The following is a 15,549-nucleotide window of genomic DNA, read 5'->3' on the forward strand; positions in this document are numbered from 1 at the left end:
TGGGAGGAAGGGAGGAAACTGGAACACCCGGAGGAAACCCACTCAGACATGGGGGGAAAGTGCAGACTCCACACAGACAGTCACCCGAGGCTGGAATTGAACCTGGGTCCATGGCGCTGTGAGGGAGCAGCGCTAACCACTGTTCATGGAAAGATGTCACCATTAACACCCACAGAGGGTTGTACGAGTGCGCCCAGCCTCCCTTCGGGGTGTTGTCAGTGTGCGCGAATTTTCAGCAAGTGAAACATCCTCCAAGGGCTTCACAGGGCGGCTGTCTACCTGGACGTCATGCTCCATTACAAGAGCCACTGGGAAGGAGCACCTGGGCAACTTGGAAGAGGTTCTCTGATGGTTCTCCAACGTGGATGTCCGTCTGGATTGGGGCAAGTGTATCTTGCAGGTAAAAGAGGTCACGTACCTTGGATACCGCATCGATAAGGACAGGTTGCACCCTGGAAAGAGACCGGGCTATCAAGGAAGCTCAGACACTCGAAAACACGACAGAGCTGAGGTAGTTTTTGGGGCTCATCAATTATTATGGGAAGTTCATCCCGAACCTAGATACCTTGTTGGCACCCCTGTACGTGCTCTTAAAGAAAAACAGAAATGGGCTTGGAAAGCACCACTGGAGGAAGCATTCGCCAGAGTGAAGTGACAGTAGTTGTGATCCACACGATTGATGCACCACAATCCATTGACCACTGCTCCTCACATGTAACACCTCCCTGTATGGCACTGGGGCAGTGTTTTCCCATCGGTGGGATGATGGGATAGGAAGGCCGATTCCTGGCCAATGCAAAGCGCCTCAACACCCAAATTGAGAAGAAAGGACTGGCCGCGATATACGCAGTAAAGAAATTTCACCTGTATGTCCATGGGTTTCATTTCACAGTGATCATGGACGATAAGCCCTCACTCGGCCTCTTTAAGGAAGACAAGATGTTTCCACCAATAACTTCGGCCAGAATCCAACGATGGGCACTGCTGTGGGCAGCATATGAGTACACCTCTGAACATCATCCAGGAACACAGATTGCACATGTCTAATCTTCATAAGATAATCTTTATTAGTGTCACAAGCAGGCTCACATTAACACTGCAATGTGGAAATCCCCTAGTCGCCACATTCCAGTGCCTGTTCGGGTACACAGAGAGAGAATTCAGAATGTACAAATTACCTAGAAGCACGTCTTTCGGGACTAGTGGGAGGAAACCGGAGCACCCGGAGGAAACCCACACAGACACGGGGAGAACGTGCAGACTCCGCACAGACAATGACCCAAGCCGGGAATCGAACCTGGGTCCCTATGCTGTGAGCCAAAAGTGCTAAACACTGTGCTACCGTGCCGGCCGTGAATGCCCTCAGCCGACTCCCACTGCCTCTGAGCCCACCAGTGGTGGACAGTGCCGTATTGGCGTTGAGCATCTTGGACACCCTACCTGTGACGGCTGCGCAAATCCTCATGTGGACCCAAAGGGACCCAATGTTGGTGACATTGCGCCACATCGGCCTGCACGGCGGGCCACAAGGAAAACGCCCAGTGAAGCTGCGTGCCTAACTTACAAAACAGCAGGAGCTCAGTGTGGAGGATGGCATCCCTCTGTGGGGAGCCCATGTAGCCATCCCACAACCAGGTCAGTGCACCATCTTACACGATTTGCTGGCCGACACCTGGGTGTTTCCAAAATGAAGGTGCTCACTAGGAGTTACGTGTGGTGGCCAGGGCTCACTGGAAACATAGAGCGAATGGTGCAGCAATGTGTGGCGTGCCAGGAACACCAGAAGCTCTCCGTCAGCCTCACTCCACTCTTGGGAATGACATTCCTGGGCGCGCTTGTATACCGATTTTGCCGAGCCCTTCATGGGGTCGATGTTCCTGCTCCTTCTCGATGCCCACTCAAGACGGATGGATGTGCACCCGAATATCTTCTGCCACCTCATGTCATTGGAGGCAGGTGGGAAGTCATGTTGCGAAACCTCCAAGAAGAATAGAGTTGGAAACCCTATTCTCCACTCCCCCCTCGCCTCCACCCACTACAATAAGGAAATTGTGATTAATTAACAAAGTTTATTGAAAATAGTTTTGAACAAAATGGTGATGGTAAATTGTTTCTAGTATTTTTCTGTCAGAAAAGTTCCGAATGGCACAGATAGTACATTAAGCCCTAGTTAAGAGTTTGCGCAACTTGTCTCCCTCACCACTTGAGGAGTCAGGGGTAGCATTTTAAAAATTCCCAAAGTGGCAGGGAACAATGTAGAAGTCATGTTTAGACAAAAAAGAGTAGCTAAGGTAAATATTGGTCCTTTGGAAGATGAGAAGGGAGATTTAATAATACGAGACGTGGAAATGGCTGAGGAGCTGAACAGGTTTTTTGGGTCAGTCTTCACAGTGGAGGACACAAATAACATGCCAGTGACTGATGGAAATAAAGATATGATAGGTGAGGACCTTGAGATGATTGTAATCACCAAGGAGGCAGTATTGGGCAAGCTAATGGGGCTAAAGGTAGACAAGTCTCCTGGCCCTGATGGGATGCATCCCAGAGTGTTAAAAGAGATGGCTCGGGAAATTGTAAACGCACTAGTGATAATTTATCAAAATTCACTAGTCTCTGGGGTGGTCCCAGAGGATTGGAAAGTAGCAAACGTGACACCACTGTTTAAAAAAGGAGGTCGGCACAAAGCGGGTAATTATAGGCCGGTAAGCTTAACTTCGGTTGTAGGGAAAATGCTGGAATCTATCATTAAGGAGGAAATAGCGGGGCACCTGGAGGGAAATCGTCCCATTGGGCAGACGCAGCATGGGTTCACAAAGGGTAGGTCGTGTCTGACTAATTTGGTAGAATTTTTTGAGGACGTTACCAGTGCAGTAGATAACGGGGAGCCAATGGATGTGGTATATCTGGATTTCCAGAAAGCTTTTGACAAGGTGCCACACAAAAGGTTGCTGCATAAACTAAAGATGCATGGCATTGAGGGTAAAGTGGTAGCATGGGTAGAGGATTGGTTAACGAACAGAAAGCAGAGAGTGGGGATAAATGGGTGTTTCTCTGGTTGGCAACCTGTAACTAGTGGGGTCCCTCAAGGATCAGTGTTGGGCCCGCAGTTGTTCACAATTTACATAGACGATTTGGAGTTGGGGACCAAGTGCAATGTGTCAAAGTTTGCAGACGACACTAAGAGGAGTGGTAAAGCAAAAAGTGCAGAGGATACCGGAAGTCTGCAGAAGGATTTGGATAGGTTAGGTGAATGGGCTAGGGTCTGGCAGATGAAATTCAATGTTGCCAAGTGTGAGGCTATCCATTTTGGGAGGAATAACAGCAGAATGGATTATTATTTAAACGGTAAGATGTTAAAACATGCTGCTGTGCAGAGGGACCTGGGTGTGCTGGTGCACGAGTCGCAAAAAGTTGGTGTGCAGGTGCAACAGGTGATTAAGAAGGCTAATCGAGTTTTGTCTTTCATTGCTAGAGGGATGGAGTTCAAGACTAGGGAGGTTATGCTGCAATTGTATAGGGTGTTGGTGAGGCCGCATCTGGAGTATTGTGTTCAGTTTTGGTCTCCTTACCTGAGAAAGGACATATTGGCACTGGAGGGAGTGCAGAGGAGATTCACTAGGTTGATCCCAGAGTTGAGGGGATTAGATTATGACGAGAGGTTGAGTAGACTGGGACTGTACTCATTGGAGTTTAGAAGGATGCAGGGGGATCTTATTGAAACATATAAAATTATGAAGGGAATAGATAGGATAGATGCGGGCAGGTTGTTTCCACTGGTCGGTGAAAGCAGAACTAGGGGGCATAGGCTCAAAATAAGGGGAAGTAGATTTAGGACGGAGTGTAGGAGGAACTTCTTCACCCAAAGGGTTGTGAATCTCTGGAATTCCTTGCCCAGTGAAGAGGTTGAGGCTCCTTCTTTAAACGTTTTTAAGAAAAAGATAGATACCTTTCTAAAGAATAAAGGGATTCGGGGATATGGTGTACGGGCCGGAGAGTGGAGCTGAGTCCACAAAGATCAGCTGTGATCGCATTAAATGGCAGAGCAGGCTCGAGGGGCCAGATGGCCTACTCCTGTTCCTAGTTCTTATGTAGGGCATCCCAAACTGGAAAGAAATACTCTGAGCGCATTGCAGCATTGATGGGAAGCAATCTTAGTCCGGGTACTCAGTACAAAGGCTGCAAAATATAAAGCCATTTTCAAAACCATCAGAGCTTCTAAGCAATACAAATAATTACTTATTGATTACATTAATTTATCACAGAGGGCTCAATTCATATTACAACTGAGTGTTCAGTATTTCTGTATGGAATTATGAACTGAAAGTTTTTCCCTTTCTCTGTAACATTGTGCCCAAAGGATTTCCAACACAGAGAAAGAGAGACCATTCAGCCCAACAGGTCCATGCTCAGGTTAATGCTCCAATTAACCTCCTCCTGCCTCTCTTATCAAACCGGATCAAAGTATTCTTCTATTCCTTTCTCCCTCAATTGTTCATCCAGTTTCTCCCTGAGTTGATCTCCGCTCTTTGTCGTATAGGAAATGGGAACATAGTGGTTCTATTATTCGACTGATAATTCAGAGGCCTGAATGAGTAATGCAGGGGCATGAGTTCAGAACTCACCAAGGGAGTTGAGGGCTTTAAATGCAGTTGATTGAAGAGAATAAATAATGAAGAGATAGCATTATAGTGGTGATTGTGGGTGGAAATCCCCTCCCCCCCCCAACGGCAAATTTCCCCGTGGCCTCATCTCTTCATGGGGAGGAGGGCGGACGCCCTTGCCTTTACCTGCCTGATCGCCCGCCGCAGAATCCTGCTCGGCTGGCGGTCAGCAGCACCACCCAAAGCTGCAGACTGGCTGTCCGACCTATCGTAATTTCTCTGAGTGGAGAAAACCATATTCGCTATCCGAGGGTCGGAAGGTGGCTTCCTCAAAACATGGGAGCCATCTGCCCAACTGTTGGGAGGGGGGGGACAGGGAAGGAAGAAGGACGAGGAAAGGAGAACAACAGAGGGGAACCAGAGGGGAGGAAAGAGGAAGGAACACAAACTGTGGGGGGGGGGGGGGGGGGGGGGGGGGGTGTGGAGAGCATAGGAAACGCCAATGACCACAACAAGGCAACGGAGAGAAAGAAAGAACAGATAGAAGGTAGAAGGAATGATGGACAGCCGAAGCTGAGGACAAATGGACCAGAACAAAAAAGAAAACCGACCAAGAGGCAAGTGACATCAGAGGCATCACCCAGGTGACCCTTCCACCCGGTTTTGTTTTGCTTGTTTTGTATATTTGGAAAAAAGAGAAGATGGGGGGGAGAAAGCCCCCCCCCTTACAGGCATGTGTAATGATAATGTTGCCTTCTTTTTGCTTCTCTGTTTATATACTTCATCTGATTTTATTGTCTCTCCATTTGTTTTTAGTTTTTAATGTTTTTTTAAATTTAATTTTGGTTTCTCTGTGTGTACATGTGTAAGTATACCATGTATAAAACCCAATGAAAACATTTATAAAACAAAAAAGATTTTCCCGCAGCGGAGGCAGCGCGCTATTTGCCACCAGTGGACCTTCCAGTCCCACCAGAGTCGATAGTGATTTGCATTCCTTGCCCGTGCCGTCATCAGCATATCTGCCGCCGGAGGGGGGGGGGCAGTTCGGTGGTACTGGAGAATCATGCTGGCGGGAAGGGCTGGAGAAATCTGCCCTATGTAACGACTGAATTGCTATAAAAACCCATCCACTTACCTTCTGGGAAGGAAATCTGTTGCCCTTATCCTCTTTGGTCTTATATGTGACTCCAGACCCACCGAACTCTGCTTGACTCTGAAATGGCCGAGTTAACGAGCTGCTAACTCGTGGCAATTGGGGTGGACAGTAAATGTCGGCCTTGCTGGTGGTGTGAATGAATAAAAAGAGAACCGCTTTCTGTGATAGTGAGCTCCACATTTGAGTCAATGGATCACATTCTTCTACAAAAGGCATTTTCGAGCTGGTAGCCAAAAAGCTGGTGGGTGGGTGAGGAGGAATAATAATGTATGAATTGTACATCAAGCATGTCAGAAAAGCAGCTGACAAATGGGGTGTACAGTTTTTGAACTTCACCACCACATTTCACAGAGAAATGTCCTTGAATTGGATATAGTCCAAGATTGTGATGTATTCTCTCAATGGGTGTTCATGCAGTAAACAGAGAGACCTTAATGTGGCCTGTCAGAATGAAGGACCTTACTGTTTCTCCACATGGGCTACTTTCTAATGATACAGTAGGGGGGTAGTGTTTAACAGCGGGACAGAATCCAACAGCAGCGTTTAATGATTCAGATAGAGTTGTGTTTGATTTAGGGCAGCACGGTGGCGCAGTGGTTAGCACTGCTGCCTCACGGCATCGAGGTCCCAGGTTCGCTCCCGGCTCTGGGTCATTGTCCATGTGGAGTTTGCACATTCTCCCCGTGTTTCCATGGGTTTCGCTCCCACGACACAAAGATGTGCAGGGTAGGTGGATTGGATACACTAAATTGCCCCTTAATTGGAAAAAATTAATTGTGTACTCTAAATTTATTTAAAAAAAAAGAGTTGTGTTTGATTTGAGGTAACACCGTGCGGCGTGACACAGATTTAGTCCCCGCTCTCCTTCCCCTGATTTTTGCTTTCAGCCATGTGGAGTCCTGGTGAATCTCCTGTGATTTTTCACATGGCGAATCGAAGGATGTGCTGTTTTAATGTAAGAGCTCAAAGGCTGTCCGCATTTTGCAGTCCCAGCAAAGCCCCGTACTCCCTCAGAATGTAGAGTCTCCCCCCTCTACTTGCCAACAACTTACTCAAGATAATCTATTTGCCTCTCCAACCTTCTGCTCGCCAAGTGTGTCAATACCACCACCCCCCTTTCCCCCCCAGGGTTTTGTCTCTTCATTCTCCACCAATGCCTGACCCTATATTCACCATTGCGCAACCTATTCCTCTACCCACTTCCCCTGAAACATGATGTACTATCTTGCCTGGAATATTGGCAAAATAAATAGTGAGGATTTTTTTGTTGTTGGGGTGTTTGAGGTTTTTCCTTGCTCAGCTGCCTTGCTAATTCGACTTCTTGGGTCTTGAAATCTGGAATTCTCATCCCAAAAAGCTGTTGGCTTCCCTGGGCATAATGTCTAAAGGATAATTGTCATAGAGCCTACTTGATTTTCTGTCGAAAATTTAGAATGATAGAAAATTGAACACTTAGTAGGATCGATGTCAGTTTGTGATGTAGAAACTAAGAATAGAGTCTTTCCTTGCTGATAGAGTTTATTGACTGTATTCAGTGGCAACCCATCCAGTGTCCCAGCTATCCCCAATTGATATGTGTCCAAATACCCTCACCTGTTTCCCTTCACAATACAATTGATAAAACATTGGCTCACGTGACCCCACTTTCCTTCGAACATCCAGGTAGAGGAACACAATTCTCATACTTTTTCTCTGGGATGGCTATGCTTTGCAATTGCAGCTCATACACTGAATCAAGCACTAATATTATGACAAATGAAGCTACTGACATGCCTGGAATAGCTTTATTGCTGCAATAACAATCCTCTACGCAAAATAAATATTCAAAACACAATCTTAATTAAAAATGCATTTACTGCCGATACTTGAGTTGTGTTCCACCCCATTCTCTTTCACTCTTGGAGAGAAAGTGTTTCCACAGCAGGAATGTCGGTAACCGGAATAGGTAGATTTTGGATCATTAACAAAAAGAAAACCCAGGCGGGAGAAGGAGGAATTTTTTTTTAATGCATTGAGTTGTTGTGAGCTGTATTGCATGCGTGAAAGGGTGGCTGGTGATTGGGGGAGATAGTGGTGTAGTGGTAATGTCACTTGATCAGAAGCCCAGGCTAAAGCTTGGGCAATGGTTCAAATCCCACTGCGGCAGCTGGAGGAATTTAAATTCAGTTAATTACTCAGGAATATGAAGCTGGTCTCAGTCATGACGACCGTGACGGCTAAGCATTGTGAAAACCCATCGGGTACACAGAAGCTGATGTCCTTACCCGGTGTGGCTGACAAGTGACTCCAGACTCACAGCAAGGTGGGTGGCCCTTTTAGACTCTCAAGGGGCTGTTTAGCACAGGGCTAAATCACTGGCTTTGAAAGCAGACCAAGGCAGGCCAGCAGCATGGTTCAATTCCCGTAACAGCCTCCCCGAACAGGCGCCGGAATGTGGCGACTAGGGGATTTTCACAGTAACTTCATTTGGAGCCTACTTGTGACAATAAGCGATTTTCATTTCATTTCGTAGGAAAAAGGGGCTGACCTGAAAGAGTTATTGATATCATGTGGGCAAGTTTGTAGAGATATATTGGGAAGTACTAAACTGGCTGTACATGACGTAGATGTGGGAAATGCTGTTCCAATCAAACAACATCCATACAGACTTAACCCTTTAAAATTGGCACAGGTTAACAAAGAGATTGAGAGTATGCTTAAAAATAGCATAATTGAAGTGGGTTGCAGCCAATGGAGCTCACCCATAGTGATGGTACCTAAACCTGATGGTACCCAACGGTTGTGTGTGGACTATAGAAAGGTTAATGCAGTTACAAGGATGGACTCTTATTCTATCCCACGTTTGGAGGATTGCATTGAGAAAGTGGGCCAATCAGCTTTTATTTCCAAACTGGATTTACTTGAAGGTTACTGGCAGGTACCTTTATCCGAAAGGGTGAATGAGATTTCAGCTTTTGTGACTCCAAATGGTATATACCATTCAAAGTTATGCCATTTGGCATGAAAAGCACCCCAGCCACATTTCAACGGATAACTAACAAAGTTGTTGCTGGATTACCCAATTGGGCGGTGTACATCGACGATCTGGTAATTTTCAGCCAGACATGGAAAGAATTTTTAAAACATCTGATGGAGTTATTCGATCGCCTTCAGGAGGCGGGTTTGGTGATAAACCTAGCCAAAAGTGAATTTGGAAAAGCCCAAGTCACTTTCCTTGGCCATACAATTGGACAGAGTCGAATGGTCGCACGGGATGTGAAACCAACAGTTATTGAGGAGTTTCCGATACCCTCAAGATGAAGGGAAATAATGTGATTTCTTGGCATGAGTGGATTTGATCGAACATTGGTGAAAAATGTTTGTAGCGTGGTTGCTCCACTGATGGACTTCCTGAAGAAACATCAAACATTTCAGTGGACAGCGGACTTTCAACAGGCATTTGACGGCCTGAAAACTGTGATAACCAATGCTTTTGTGTTGGAGAATTACAAGGGACTCTGTGATCAGATAGATCTAAAGTATCTGACTTTTAAGAGAAATGCCGAGGTGTAGAGAAATGGACGGACCGTGCAGAGACCTTGTTGTTCAAAGAGACTGTCAATTGAGAAGGATTTCAGTTGGAGGAAGAAGAACGAGAACAAAATGGACTATATTATTATACCTGTTTGCGTGTGTTGTTTTTTGAAACAAAAAAGTATATTTACTGGGTGCATTTCTTAAAGGATAGTGAGGAGGTGAAAAATGAAACCATCTTGAAGTTGATGGGTTTTTTTTTTCTTGGGGGGAGGTGTCATGACAATGTCGCATTAAGAAATGTTTGGTTGCTCATGTTGCTGCAGTGATTTCATAGAATTTACAGTGCAGAAGGAGGCCATTCGGCCCATCGAGTCTGCACCGGCTCTTGGTAAGAGCACCCTACCCAAGGTCCACACCTCCACCCTATCCCCATAACCCAGTAACCCGACCCAACACTAAGGGCAATTCTGGACACTATGGGCAATTTATCATGGCCAATCCACCTAACCCACACATCTTTGGACTGTGGGAGGAAACCGGAGCACCCAGAGGAAACCCACGCAGACACGGGGAGAATGTGCAGACTCCGCACAGATAGTGACCCAAACCGGGAATCAAACCTGGGACCCTGGAGCTGTGAAGCAATTGTGCTATCTCTGGCTCTGCTTTTTAGTTTCACTTTGAGAAAAGCTTGGGTGTGTCTGTCTTTTTGGTTTCGTTTTCAGTGTTGGAGCTGAAGCCAGACAAAGCAGCTGTACTGCTGTTCTCTCTGCCATGAAAAGACTGTCTCTTGATCATTTGGTGAATTCAGAATTATAAATGTTATGAGTAGTGACTTTAACCTGATGTGCTTCTGTTGAAGGTTATGTTTTTTGTAAGTCTTCTGGATGTTAAAAGGACAGTGTACGCATGACTTAGTGTTGTATTCTTTGGGGGTTGTATTTGAATTAATGGTTGCTAAGATGTTCACTGTTTGTTTTAAAAAGGTTAACTTGAGTTCATAGAATAAACATTGTTTTGCTTTAAAAAATACTTTTCCATTTCTGCTATACCACACCTGTACAGTGGGCCGTGTGCTCCCCATACCACAATCTATTAAAGTTGTGGGTCAGGTGAACTTCATGATACACTTTGGGGTTCTCTAAACCCTGGCCCATAACACAGGGATATGGTGGTGGTGTGAGCTTAAGTACGGTGCTCTTTCCAAGGGCCGGTATAAACCCTTTTGCACTGTAAATTCTATGATTCTATGATTCTCCGGTAGGGCAGCATGAAAGAGCAGGTTAATGGGACTGCCATTCTTTCAACTGAGACCCAGCAGGGGCATAGCGGATTGAGGGTGGCCTCTCTCTATGCAGCAACGTTTTATGGTCCTGAGATTACTTCAGTCTTAATTCCATGCGGTTCCTCCTTTGTGAACCCCTCTCAATGCAATCTATTCTTTTCTCAGTCATTATTTTAAAGTTTGAACCCTACCTGAGTTGCAGGGTTCATTTTGAAAGAGCAGATTAATTAGCCGCTGGCTGCCACCCGGCCAGATTTTCAGCCGCTTTGGGTGGCAGAGATGTAGGAGCTCAAAGTGTGAAGCATTCTTGGCGATGCTCCTCAGTAGCTGAGAAACAGACCGCACCTCGTGAAGTTATCCGCTGCCTTGCTCAAGGTTTAAAAACGCTGCGGGTTTTGTCGCACCAGATTGCTGAAGAGTCTCTCTCAACTAAACGCTCTTGGCTCCACTTAGGGAGATGGCCCATTATGATTCATATTAAAGCCATCATAGTCAGACTTCGCACGGGGCATTTTCCACTGTTGCTATTCACTGGGAGCTCTGTAGCATTGACTCTCAGCTGTTGTCATTGTGTTATTTATTTGATACCATCCAGTGGACTACTTTGACGAAGGAATAATGTAGCTTGGGGAATAACATTAAAGGTTAGAATTAGCATTATTAGCTTTTAACATTTTTTTGAAGGGAACAGCAAAGTGGAAAATATAAACAAATGGCAGAAGGTTCAGGTACTCAGCTGAGAGCGAGTTAAATATTGGGTTTATTCCAAACCTTAATTCCATCCAAGAAAATGTCTCCATCACAATTTCTATTTGTCTAGTTATTTTTTCCTTCCTTTCATCACTCCTTTTCCCTCTTAACTTCCATCCCTTTTCCCCTTAGTGTCAAACAGCAATGAAATTGGATTGACGCAAGGTTTATTTCCAGTGATTTTAGTTCTATTTTATTTTAATTTCCCTTGCAAAAGAGTTAAGAGCGAGAGAGCGCAGACTTAAGGGGATTTGCAAAGAGAAGCAAATGTGACGTGAGAAAAGTCTTTTTCACACAGCGAGTGGTTGGGGTCTGGAATGCGCTGGCCGGTAGTGTGGTGGAGGCGGGTTCAGTCGAGGCACTCAAGAGGGCGTTGGATGATTACTTGAATAGGAACAATTGGCGGGGTTTTCGGCGCAGCCTGCCGTGTGCTTCGTAGCGGCGGAGGCGGCCCCCTAGTGGCCGGAGGCAGGATTTTCTGGTCCAGGGGTTTCCTGTCGAATGCGGCCCTCGCTGCCGGAAAACCTGCAGCAGGGGGGGGGGGGGGGGGATATGTGCCGTGGGCTGGAACGGAAGATTCCGCCAGCGTGAACGGCCAGGAAATTCCCGCCAATGTGCAGGATTATGGGAAAAGACAAGGGAATGGCAACAGATCATGATGCTTGTTTGGAGAGCCGATGTGAACACGATGGACCAAATGATCTCCTTCGGCGCTATAACAATTCTGTGATGAACTTTGGTTAACCTCCCCAACCCTCCCCCAAATTTGTATCTTTTCCGTCTGCAGATCCTATGGAATCAGCACCTACAGTGTTGGACAGTTTTCAGTCCAGAGAAGTTAAAACCGGAGAGACCATGGAGCTTCCTTGCATCGCTTCAGGCTATCCAAGCCCAGCGATCCGTTGGCTGAAGGACAACAGGCCCTTGCCGGTGGACAGCCGGTGGACCAAGCGTATCACAGGCCTGACGATCAATAACCTACGTGTGGAAGACAGTGGGACTTACATCTGTGAAGTGACAAACACCTTTGGCTCAGCGGAAGTTACTGAAATCATTAAAGTCATAGGTAAGAGCTTTTGACGTTTCCACGAATGTTCGGGGAAGTGGCGGAGGAATGGGAAGTGGCTGCAGTGAAACCATCTCCATGTGGACGCTTTACAGCGTTAGCTAAAACACCTAAAGGAATGGCCAAGTTCATTGCACGTCGGCCGACTGCCATTGTGGGTGAAGAGGTACCAGGGTGATTTGGCACAAATGCATAATACTGTGGACGCTGGCAATCTGAAATAATAGCTGGAAATGCTGGAAATATTCGGGGGATATGCCATCACTTTGATGTCTGCTTTCCAATTTGCAGCAACAACTCGCATTTATACAGCGCCTGCAATAAAACACCCAAAGGGCCATTGTTGGAGGAGGGAGGCAAATGTCATGGGGCAGGAATTGCAGGGTTGAACCATCAATCAGGAAGCCAGGAGAGATGACGGGGATGGAGGCTGGGGATCACAGGTCCGGGCGGCAGGAGGTGTCACCAGATCGCGGGGTGGGGGAACAGTGGCAGAAGGTTTACTTGAGGGATTTGGGGGAAGGTGCTCATTCTCACAAGCACTACACCTTAAAAAAAAATACTTAACTGCTCAATCTGCTCTAGCCTTCCTTTAAAGCCAGCAAGCAAGCCTGGTACCTCTAACATACAATGGCTGCAAAAACGTGAACATTTGCATCATGTAATTATGGACCTGCCTCTCTAGGTGGGGTCACTTGGGTATCATCAGATGTTCTGCCGTTCATACATAAAGAGACATGTTTCCAGCTGTTTAGGTTTGGATTTTGCACATTTGCTGATTCAATACCTCCAACCATCTCCCACTCACCTTGAGTGAAATTAACACCCCCTCTTTCCATTTATAATTTCAATAAGTCGGGTGGGCGACAAGTTTTTTTTTCCAATTAAGGGGCAATTTAGCGTGGCCAATCCACCTACCCTGCACATCTTTTTGGGCTGTGGGGGTGAGACCCACGCAGCCACGGGGAGAGTGTGTAAACTCCACACGGGTCCGTGACCCGGGGCCGGGATCGAACCCGGGACCATGAGGCACCTTGAGGCAGCAGTGTGCTGCCTGAGGTGGGAGACCAATTCGATGGACTGAGCAGAATGCACTTTTGAGGGGATAAATTTTTAAATAAGTTGGTTAATATTTCATTTTAACAAATATGAGTAACTTACTGGGAAGTCAGTGCAGGACACTGGTATTGCCGTGATCCCTTTGGTGCAAATGGATCATCCGACAAACGCTGTCAGGCCAAGAGCTCCAGAATTACGTGATGTGTTCTGTGAAGGAAAGGTAGCTTTTTATCCTGACAACTTGCACTATTGTCTGCCTAGTACGTGACGATGTGAATATTGCACTGGCTGTCAGGGTAATATGAGGGTTCATGTTAGACTGGAAATAATAGGCTAATGCTACTCAGTGACATTGAAAGGGTCGGCACTCTGTTAGAGAGCGGGAACAAGCTGGAAGCGAGCAAGGTCAGATCATGGCCTGGTCAGCAATGTTGCGTTTATACATGAGATATTGTAGAGAGCACCGAGGTTCTAGTGGAGGACAAACACCAGCAGACACCTGATGGGCCGAGTGGCCTGCTTCTATGCTGTAAACTCAACGTAATTTCATTTCATTGGACCTTTTAGATTCCTACCGGACTTGGTAATCTAATATGTGAGAAAGCGGTGCTCATTACAAAAAGGCAACAAAATGTTTCAAACTTATCAACTCCTGTCAGAGAAAATCAACAAGGGCTGCACGATGGCCAATGGTTAGCACTGCTGCCTCACGGCACCGAGGACCAGAATTCGATCCCGCCCCCGGGTCCCTCTCCATGTGGAGTTTGCACATTCTCCCCATGACTGCGTGGGTCTCACCCCCCCCCCCCCCAATGTGCAGGTTAGGTGGATTGGCCATGCTAAATTGCCCCTTTATTGGAAAAAGAAGAATTAGGTATTTTAATTTATTTTAAAAAAGCAAACAAGAGAAAATGAACAAACTCCATCAGGCATGACTGCTGTCGGGTTACCTTATCTGGGCTTACCTTATTTGGTCGGCACGGTAGCACAGTGGGTAACACTGTTGCTTCACAGCGCCAGGGTCCTAGGTTCGATTCCCGGCTTGGGTTACTGCCTGTGCGGAGGCTGCACGTTCGTCCCGTGTCTGCGTGGGTTTCCTCCGGGTGCTCCGGTTTCCTCCCACAAGTCGCGAAAGACGTGCTGTTAGGTAGTTTGGACATTCTGAATTCTCCCTCTGTGTACCCGAACAGGCACCATAATGTGGCAACTAGGGAATTTTCACTGTAACTTCATTGCAGTGTTAATGTAAGCCCACTTGTGACAATAAAGATTATTGCTATTATTATTATATCTGTAGCTCAGTTGGCTGGACAGTTGGTTGGTGATGCAGAGCGAGACCAACAGCGAGGGTTCAATTCCCGCTGAGGGTATTTGTGAAGGCCCCTCCTTCTCAACCTTGCCCCTCGCCTGAGGTGTGGTGATCCTCAGGTTAAATCACCACCTGTCAGGGCCGCACGGTGGCGCGGTGGGTTAGCCCTGCAGCCTCACTGCGCCGAGGTCCCAGGTTTGATCCCGGCTCTGGGTCACTGAAAAATGAAATGAAATGAAATGAAAACCGCTTATTGTCACAAGTAGGCTTCAAATGAAGTTACTGTGAAAAGCCCCTAGTCGCCACATTCCGGCGCCTGTTCGGGGAGGCTGGTACGGGAATTGAACTGTGCTGCTGGCCTGCCTTGGTCTGCTTTCAAAGCCAGCGATTTAGCCCTGTGCTAAACCAGCCCCTCAAAGATCAAAGTGAACATGGGCCCCATTGAATCTGGGGAGAGTTATAGAATCATAGAATCCCTACAGTGCAGAAGGAGAACGCTCGGCCAATCGAGTCTGCACCCTCCCGAGGCCCAATCCGTGTGGAGTTTGCACATTCTCCCCGTGGTTGCATGGGTTTCGCCCCCACAACCCAAAGATGTACAGGGTAGGTGGATTTGGCCACACTAAATTGCCCCTTAATTGGAAAAAATGAATTGGGTACTCTAAATTCTTTTTACAAAATCATCCTCAGTCAGCTCTTCCCCAAAGGGGAAAAGCAGCCTATGGTCATCTGGGATTATGGCAACTTTACTTCACCTTACTTGCCTTTTGTGTTCCTCTCACTTTGATCTTCTCCTTCAAGTAA

At 46.7% G+C, this 15,549-nt stretch overlaps 1 protein-coding gene across 3 annotated transcripts in view; it reads left to right on the forward strand.

Moving 5' to 3' along the window:
* dscaml1 (Down syndrome cell adhesion molecule like 1) overlaps positions 1-15,549 on the forward strand; it is a 692,721-nt gene that overhangs the window by 405,554 nt on the left and 271,618 nt on the right. For all 3 annotated transcript variants that reach the window (XM_072486516.1, XM_072486518.1, XM_072486519.1), the window contains exon 5: positions 12,099-12,377. In XM_072486516.1, the coding sequence (XP_072342617.1) occupies positions 12,099-12,377 (279 nt within the window). The remainder of the gene's footprint in view (positions 1-12,098; positions 12,378-15,549) is intronic.

The sequence above is a fragment of the Scyliorhinus torazame genome, chromosome 21 (assembly GCF_047496885.1).
Source record: "Scyliorhinus torazame isolate Kashiwa2021f chromosome 21, sScyTor2.1, whole genome shotgun sequence".
NCBI lineage: Eukaryota > Metazoa > Chordata > Chondrichthyes > Carcharhiniformes > Scyliorhinidae > Scyliorhinus > Scyliorhinus torazame.